The sequence below is a fragment of the Perissodus microlepis genome, chromosome 10 (genome assembly GCF_051167445.1).
Source record: "Perissodus microlepis isolate ML-2025 ecotype Zambia chromosome 10, ASM5116744v1, whole genome shotgun sequence".
NCBI classification, from domain to species: Eukaryota; Metazoa; Chordata; class Actinopteri; order Cichliformes; family Cichlidae; genus Perissodus; species Perissodus microlepis.
In genome coordinates, this window is record NC_140470.1 from 11882433 (window position 1) to 11892124 (window position 9692).

The 9692-nt window shown below is 36.9% G+C and overlaps 1 protein-coding gene across 3 annotated transcripts; it reads left to right on the plus strand.

Moving 5' to 3' along the window:
* The first annotated feature begins 1588 nt into the window (after positions 1-1588).
* rnf167 (ring finger protein 167) lies at positions 1589-9290 on the plus strand. 3 transcript variants are annotated; one of them, XM_084942025.1, is made up of 10 exons: positions 1589-1671; positions 4326-4456; positions 4575-4652; positions 4744-4881; positions 4954-5041; positions 5166-5256; positions 5739-5844; positions 6401-6494; positions 6671-6751; positions 6936-9290. In XM_084942025.1, the coding sequence occupies exons 2-10, from the start codon at positions 4352-4354 to the stop codon at positions 7346-7348; spliced, it is 1194 nt and encodes a 397-aa protein (XP_084798151.1). In that variant the 5' UTR covers positions 1589-1671; positions 4326-4351; the 3' UTR covers positions 7349-9290. The 3 variants fall into 3 exon arrangements, with proteins under 3 accessions (XP_084798151.1, XP_084798153.1, XP_084798152.1); XM_084942027.1 differs by having other exon boundaries at positions 1596-1666; XM_084942026.1 differs by having other exon boundaries at positions 1631-1692.
* The last annotated feature ends 402 nt before the right edge of the window (positions 9291-9692 follow it).

The window sequence follows — 9692 nt, forward strand, 5'->3', positions numbered from 1 at the left end:
CGGATTCTATGTTTTTAAGCAAAAAAATCACTGCTATCAGCATCATTATCTTAGAAAGCAACAGGGTAAAAATAGGGAAAGAAATTTAACATTTAACAGTGTATGGACATGTTTAATACAGCTGCTGATTTTTATCCAAAAGCTCATCCAAATGTAGATTCTTTGTCATTCTTTTATACCGCTGTGCTCTGATACACCTGACACTACTGGTGAAAAGCTGCATTTTTACACAAAAGAGAGTGGGTCCATTTTCCTAGTATATATGCAAGCTTTATTTATTTATTTTGCTTGGAGTTATTATTTGTACTACAGCTGATTTCCATTGAAGATAAGGTCCTGGCATCAGACTGACAACAGCAAAAACACTGCATGTGATACTACAGAGATCCTACCACTTGAGGGCAGCACTGAAGTACTATCCACATGCAGCAGTCTTCTTCCTTAAGCAGGATAAATTAAAACCTGATTTCCTCGTACAACATAACTGTACATAGTCTACAAACAACACACACATAAAACATTATATACTTCACCAACAAAGACAAAAAAAATGCATTTTGTACATTGAATAATCACTGTGTGATTATCAGCCCTCTACATTCCTCCCTCTAAAATAACCTATTTATATTTGTTTGTAAACTGAGTAATGCTTGACCATTAATTCCACTGTTAAACTGTTCCACATTAAACTGTTCCATGATTTTATGCCACATGTGGATATAGAAAAAGTTATTTTAGTAGTCCAAATTCTTTGTATCTTAGAATTTGTTGTACCCCTTAAGTTGTAGTCATTCATCTCTATCACAGAACAATTTCTGAATGGTTTCTGGCAACAATTTATTCCTTACATTCATGCTGTTTTGAATTAAAGAATTTTACTGTTAAAAAATTGGATCACTTTTGTTTATAAAACTTTACATTACTAACAATTCGCATGGATCTTTGTTTTGTTTTTGTTGTTGTTTTTTCAATACATACAGTGATTGTAATGACCTTTGATGAGTATTTTCTCCACACAGTAACTTAACAAGGTAAAACCAAAGAATTGTAAAGGATGTAAAGTGTTTTTTGATGTCTCACATGCCTCACTTTAGGCAAGACTGAAATGCTTTAACACAGTTTGTTTTGAATATCATTACTGTGAGATCCGTGTATACTATTGATATCTTAACCAGTTAGTTAGCAATCCATTATTTATTTAATAATTTATTCCAATACCTTTACACTTTGCACATCGCACATATGAATATGCTATACATTTTGCTATTGTCTGTAATATCTGTTTTTCTATGCTATTTACACTGAGAGCAAAGATAAAAACGTAGCCCGATTACTATATTTGGCCAATAAAGCTGATTCTGACTTCCAGCAACTTTTTTCATTTATTATCACACTCAGGAATTTAATTCCATGCACTCGTTCTATGTTGAAACCTTATATTTGTACTTGAAATTGATTTTTGTTTTCATTTTACTGTAACCAAAGGTTTTAAACACTCAATAGAGCTTGCAAAACTCCCGTCTACTGTTTCACACTCCAGTCCGATAGGTGGCGGTACAGCACCTGAACGCTGGTCTGCCAACCACCAACAGAACCTAAATAAGAAGAAAGACGACGAGCGAGGAAGACACCGAAGAAGAAGCAATAACAAACAAACCTAGCGGCTGTAAGGTAACACAACTTGGTGGAAGTGTATGTTGTCTTTATTCGACGTATCATCGGTTTTTGTTTTGTTAGTTCTCTATAAAACGTTGTGAATGGGCTGCACAATAGATATATGAGTATCTGTTACGAATACATCGTAGCTGTTATCTAACGTCAGCTAATACTAGCCAGACGGCAACTAACGTTTAGTTAATCCTCGCTGTGTTTGTCGTTTTGTCGTGGAAATAGTAACTCTTTAGAGATAATTGGGGAGTATAAAAGCAAAATAAGTGTTATATATTTAAAAAAAACACGGTTATATGTGAGAATCTCAGGTGAGGTCACAAACCTCCCACTGCACTTATTAGCGGGATACTGAGGTATGTCCTTCCCACACTATAAACACATGAGATAATGTTACGTGTACATTGGTCAGAGTTAAGGAGAAACTGACCTTAACGGCATGCTAATCGCATTTCAGCTAGTCAGTCTACTTTGACCTAACTGCATAGTTAAGTCATATGAGTTTTATTGTTGCGACAGAGCCTTGCAAAGATACCAGGTCAACTTCCTGTAAACAGCAAAAGCGACAAAAAGTTGCTACATTCCTGTTTTGTTAGAAAGACAGGAGACAGTATAATTGATGTAAATATGTAAAAATTGTGTATGTTTCTGTTCTGTGTCTTGTGTACTGTTTGTTTGTATATGTGTCTTTCTTGCTGCTGTTACACCCAAATTTCCCCTTGTGGGACAATTAAAGGATCATTCTATTCTATTCTATTCTATTCTATATGGGTTAAATGGCTAACTAGTGACACAAACCATATGTGGCCTTTGGGGAATGTTACTATCTTGCTAAAAAGAATCTCACTTGTTTTACCTCATCCTAGCGAGCGTGTTGTCGTTTAAAATCTCTTTTTCTTGAAGGTATGCGTATACATGTACGTGCATTCAGATTCCGCATTGTTGAGTACACTTTGAGTCAAATGGCTTGTTTTCATCTGTTCCAGTATAAGGGCCTTGAATGTATACTGTGCGTATTCATACTTTTCCATGTAAAAGGGTGTTTATTTGTGGGGGATATGTGGAGAATATGTAGATGCAGTCTACTTCAGATCCGTGGTTCTTCTGATTTACATGGGAGTGGTAAATTACAAAGCTTCCAAACAACTGGTTAGATTACTTATCTGTGTTAAAGTGATAAAAAGTGGAGTGTCAACAAAGCAAACCTCTGGAAACTGCAAACAGTCAGTGAACTTAAGTGTTTTATGTAAACATGCTCCTTTGCTTGTGAAAATGCCAATTAGCTTGGGTTAAAATAAGTCAAAGGAGGACAACATTGCAATAACCTCCAAAAGTACTTGTCTTGCTACTCCATAACAATGTAGTTCGTGTAAATGTGTGATGGTGGGTTACTTCATTCTTTGTTGATGAATCAGGTTACAGATTTACTTAGATTGAACTATTTGAATTTGCATAATAAGGCATCACATAGACTTCTGTGGTGAATCTTTGCAGAGCCTGCGACGTAACCTACATGAATGGCTGCCAGCTTTTATGCTTGTGCGTGGTGCGTCATGTGTTAATTATCACATTTTATGTGCGGTGCCATCCAGTAGAAACAAATAAAATTCTGGCACTTTTCCCCCCTCCTCTTTCTCCATTCTTTGTTCTGGTCAGTTTTTTTTTCTTTTTGTTTTTTTTTTTCAGGGCAAAAATATTTGCTCCTCTAGTTTTTCCACTTTGCTCATTCTATCACGCCCATCCCAACAATGTCAGCAATCTCCCTCGTGGAATTTGCTGACATTTGAGAGAATTATTGTCTGAAGGTGAAGAAAGATGCCCAACGGATTTACTTTACCAAATGGACCATCCCAGCCTTACCGTATTGGTCTATTTGATTCACCTTTTATTGTTTATTTTATTTTCACTTGCTAAATACGGGACAGACTTGACTGGGGGAAAGAAAGGGGAGAAAGAATGAGGGAAAGAAAAACAGCGGGGAAGAGGGACGGGGATAAAGGGCAAAGGGCAAAAAACAAACAAAATAAGCAGACAAAAAATACATAAATCAATCACCTGGATCACATGTTGAGAAAGAAAAAAGAGAAAACAAGCAGAAGAAAAAAAAAAGAGCAACATAATAAACAACATCACGATGATCTATGGGAATATCACAGTAAATACTAAACATTATTGTGCAGCACGTAAGATCGACAGCGCACAGTGTGCTTTGAGGTAGGAGCCAAAAAGGGTGTAGTTTGTGTGTGTGAGCACCCGTGTGTACACCTGTGAGCATGAGCGCGCTTGTATTTAAAAGGTTCCTTCATGTAATGCTAGAGGATGTTGGGAGCCACAGTGCTTATATTAATGCTGTAGCTACTTGTCCTCATATCTAGATCATGATTGTTATTCTCTGACTGATAAATTAAAATAAAAACTGTTGAAAAGGTAGCCAGAAATGCACAGGAGGAATCATCAGTACTGAACAGGCCAATCACAATAGCTGCAGGCTGTGCACACCCAACGTGCAGTTATATTTGTAGGGAGGTGCCCGTCAGATGATGGGGTAGGTTACTTTGTTGGGTTTCAGAAGGGATTGTGGTTACAATGTAGCTATGGTGTAGATTTCCTGCTGAAGCATAAATCTCTAGTTCAACATGACTTCTTCTTTTTTATAGATTAGTTCAACTGTAAGTAACCAAGGATGGTGCAGCTTGGCTGTCGGTGCATGGGAACTCGACTGAGTGTGCTTATACTGGTTTTCTGCAGCATACTGCTCCCCTTGCCTACAGATGCCTATATATATGCTGTAAGTAGAATTGGAGTTTTAAATCATATAATTTGGTAACCTTTGTTTGGAAAGATGAGCCTCAGACTCTTATGAAACTTTTGCCTGTTCTCATAGTGTTTGTATATTGTATTTACAGCATTACAGCAATATTACCAATATATTTGAGGACCGCATTGCTTTGTTTGGATCTGCACTTCCAAAGGATGGAATAATGGTGAGAACTGAGTGTTGAAGGAGGAGTACAGATGGTAAAATGCAGGTCGATTTCTTTTATAATGATGCATTTTTTTTTCTTTGTATCTTAGGGAGTTTTGGTTGCCTCTCATCCAGCTAATGCTTGCACAACAATAGACCCTCCCCCACCACTGCCCCCATCTTTTAATGCCACAACTACCAAATTTGTTGTTCTCATCAAACGTTATGACTGCAACTTTGATATAAAGGTAAGCAGAGTTTAACACTGAATATTTGTTGTCTGAGAAGCACACTGCTCTAATGTAAGGAACTTGTTTCAGGTTTTAAATGCACAGCAAGCTGGATACGATGCCGCAATCGTTCACAACATTTATTCAGAAATTCTGCTCAATATGAACTACAGCAATGGTAATTATTTGTGCTATTATAAACATGGGAAAACAAATATTACAAATATAAATATTTGCTATTGTACTGTCCTACTGTGTGTGTCTGATTCTTGTTGTTTTGTATTTTTCTTTTTCTTTTTCAGAAACTATTGCAGAGCAGATTAATATTCCCTCTGTATTCACCAGCTACTATGCCTCGCACATTCTTAGGAATTACATAATTCCGGAACAGGGGTAAGGAAGAACAATACCAGTAATATTAAACATAAACTGTAGATTAAACCAACTTTTAATTGTCAGCATTAGATTTGTACCAATCTGGAAACCATTTGGCTTGGCTGCTGATTTAGCTTCTCAGGCAAAGGCCGGTTTTCAGACTTTCCACTGTAGCGAGCTTATGTCATTGTCTGTTATCATGTCACGTGACTAATGCAGGTAAATAAGAAAGAGAATTCTGTTAATCAAATTGCATCTGTGATTGTCAAATGCTTTTGAGATTGAATTTCTGCAAAGTTTTCGCTCTTTTGCTCTGCAACCTCAAACACTGTTGGTCCACAGACCTTAGATTGCAAAGGGAAACCAGAAGGTTTCCAGTACAGAAACTTTGCCTACAGAATTTACATATGGAAATGTATAACCTGTAGGCAGATCTGTTTATATGTATTAGGTTTGCAGAAACAAACATATTTCTACTTTTTTCTTTTCTTGACTTGCAGGGCGTATGTGATTCTCAAGCCAGAGTTTCCTTTTCCGCTTTCCTACTACCTTATTCCCTTCACCGGAGTAGTGTGCATGATCATTCTTGTGATGTCTGTTGTTTTTGTAAGTATATGCATGAATTGATCTTTTCTGGGTTGTTTATACAGTAACACATGATGAAAGTGGACCAGAGGTAGTAGAGGCTTTTTGTGTTATAAAAGAGTGACCTAACTGTAACTCAACATATCTCTGTGTCTTTATTCTAATCCAGCTTCTTAGTATCTAATGATAGTTGTTAAACATGAACGCAAAGAACAAACCCAGTGATGTCTATTAGGCAGCTTTTATTAAACTTACAGAAATGAATCTGGTTATTTTCCACTTGCGTAATGTCACCTTCACTTTATCGGTCTCGCCTCTCTGCTCAGCTTAGCTTAATGTGTGGCAAAGTGAGGAGCAGATGAAGAAGAGCACACATGAATAGAGCCTGCCACAAACACATCAGAGGAGAGAAACGACCCTTTTTGTAATAATGAGTACATGAGCATTAAACAGTTCTCCCCCATTTATTTATTTGTTATTTCTTAGGGAGGCAGGCCATGAGGGTTAAGGGAAGTGTTGAGACGTCACTGTAAATCTTTTTTCCATCGATAAAACTGAGCTTTTTTCCATATTTCAGATTATACGATGTGTACAATACAGAAAAAGGCTGAGGAAAAATCGTTTGTCCAAGGAACAGCTGAAACGCATTCCAATACACAAGTTCAGTAAAGGTAACCATTTTTGCTGTTATTATAATAAATAAATTTTTTAAATATTAAGAAGTGACGGTAAATTTGAAGGCTGCGTTTTATTTTTTTAATCATTTGGGAAGACTTTTACGTGCGTTGAGAGTTACATGCCTGTTTATGTCTAATGATGCAAGCTGGTAACATTCAGTCTCTTTCAGGGGATGACTATGATGTGTGTGCAATATGTCTGGATGAGTATGAAGAAGGGGACAAGTTGCGTGTTTTGCCTTGTTCACATGGTAAATATCTGATATTCTGTGTTGATGAGGCACTGAACTTTTTTTTTTAAGTGCTCAATCATCTAATCCCATCCTATTTTCTAAAATATGAATTTTTTATCTTTTAAAAACTCTTGTTTAGTATTTTAGTCGTCATCCTCTGGTAGGTTTTTCATAAGTTCCTCAAAATGTTTTTGATTTTCAGCCTATCACTGCAAATGTGTAGACCCGTGGCTCACACAGACCAAGAAGACGTGTCCAGTGTGCAAACAGCGCGTTACCCGCAACAACCCTGAGCAGTCCGAGTCTGAGTCTGAGACAGAAACTGGAGGACGTGGAGAGGAAGAAGGACCAGAGGGTGACGCAGACTCGGAGCGCACTCCTCTGCTTCGACCCTCCAACCCGGGGTCACCCACAGGAAGCCCAGGGGCCTACTCAGCCACCACCACCACAACTACCGCCCAGTGCCTCACCTCCCCTGCACACTGCAACTCACCCATCCTAGGTTATGAAGGTTACTACTCACCGGTGGAGGACACAGACTCAGAAAGTGATGACACAGGAGAGGGCAGGCACCACTCTGACGATGACACAGCTCAGCTCATTGGTAGGGACTGAGAGGAGATCTGATGGCCAGAAATTAGCTACAATGAGATTATTTAGTTTGACCAGAAGGACAAAAGAGTTTCTATCCTCATACATATTGTTATTGGGGAAAAAAAAAATTAAATTGTTTTCAGATTTGTGGCTAGCTTGACAGTTAGTTCACTGATTTAGTGCTGATTGTTAAAAATCTGTCACCCAATAACCAGTGGAGTTCTTCCAAGTGTCATAACAAATGCAGAACCTGCGGTTGGTAAGTTTTACCAAGTGCAATGTTGAGCATAAACCACTGAAATCCACACATTTACTGTAGTCCATTAGCTTTCAAGCATGATGTCCGCTGTAACTGGATCACTAGTGCAGTACAAAATGTCCAGATCACTTACCGATCCCTTTTAGGCAAGAGTGAAATGTCCGTAGATGAAGTCTTCGTGGCCAAAGTTGTGCAAAAATGGGATGGGATCTTACCTTGTGCAAGGTTCTGTTTAGGATTAGTAGAGTATGAAGGATTTATGTTGTCTTAAAATGAATAATTCCTATCTTTTATTTTTTTTTCTAACAAGGATAATGGGGTAATATTTGTCTTCTTTTTATATTGTAATACCCCTAGTTCTGTTTTCACACATTTTAACTTTGCATCCAAGTTTTCTGAAATATGAGAAGTTAATATTGAATTAAGTCACAGTAAAATATAGGAGATATGTAACGTTACTGCTGCTTTTACATTGTCAATACTCTGCGGTTGTGGACAGTTTAAGGAAACTATTTTTTAGCTTTATACAGTTTGTTGATCAAACTCAGGTTTACACTCCAATAAATTGTCGGTGGCGATAAGAATAAGGTAATGGGGTTGTGGTCTTGTAAAGTGTTTTAGCGTTTTTCCTCGAATCTGTTTAAATGTATGTAATTAAGTTTTTTTCTTCTTTCATTTTTTTTTGTTTTTATTTTTTATACAACAAAATAGAAAAGAAAAAATTGTAGAACAATAATGTGAGAAACTGGGACACAGGTGGTGGTTTTAGGAAAAGCAGAGCATTGCCTTATACTGGCCTTCATCTACATGTCTGTGTTAAATGTCTGGAAATTGAACAAAATTGATTGATTGACAGACTCTCCACCCACACTGCTCTTATCGAGCTGTCTTTAAGACTGCTGTTTGGAAAGCTTGCATCTTATTCATCAGTGTGAACATCTGTCGGTGTGGGTTGTTTTTTTTTTTGTTTGTTTTTTTAAATAATTAAAAATAAAATGCTTTCCACATGTTTGGCTCTTGTAACGATAACGTAAGCTCGCATAGTCATGCTTGATTTGCACCTGAAAGCCGAGCAGCTGTGGTTTGATTCTCCACTTTCTGAGATGACCTTGGTGAGGTCTTTGCCCTTGATGTTTTTCAAAGAGACGTACAGCTGGAAACCTTTTAAATCTGTTTCTGAATGAATAGGGCTGTCATATCAATACATTCCTTCATTACTGACTAAAAGACTCGACACTTCTAAGATCTCTTTGGGACTTGTTTGCAATAGTCTGTATTGTAAAATATAGAAACTCCTCCTTTTTACAAAATACTTAAACTATCTTTTGTACTGTACTTTTTTTTTTTTTTGCTCTTAATGTGTCAGTTTTAGAGACTGTTCACCGAAACACACAAACATTATAATGCCCACTCGTTTTTTCGTTCTTTGTTCTTTGTTTTTTAGACTGTGCCTAGGTTATCAGACTTAAATAATAAATGTATAGTGTCAAGTGTAATTTCCATGTGTAAAGCAGGATTGGGAATCTTTCAGATGTTGAAACACTATCCGTGAAAAGCTGCGATAAAGATCTTGTTTGTGGAAGGGTTAATGATATTAAAGTAGGACTGTGTTACTGTTCGTTTAAATGAGAACACTTAAGTAGATCTTCCTTACAAATGGTTATTGACGTGATAATTTTATTAATAAAGCCACTTGAAAAGTTTTGACTTTGTTACTTTGTTATTAGAACACCTGCTATCTTTTATAAATATTTGCAATATAGTAAGGTCAGTAATGTATTATAATAATATTTAAACCATGCTTTTATCAGCTGAGCTGTTCTCATCTGACGTTTTCGTTAGTTACTCTTCTGGTTCTCAGTCTCCTTCTAGTCCTCCAGAAGGGGGGAAATATACCCCCACCTCACTGTTTGTTTGTTTTTTAAAGTTAATCATTAAAAATAATGTTTTATTAATGATCCAAGTTGAATTTAAGTGAAAAAAACAGCATTATTAAACATATTTTTCCTATATAATAAATATTAATCAGCTTCCTTTCCTCCATGTTTTCCCAAAGTTACTCATTTTTGTCCTCCTGCAGAGTCTGTGCTCATGGTCAGCTGATGC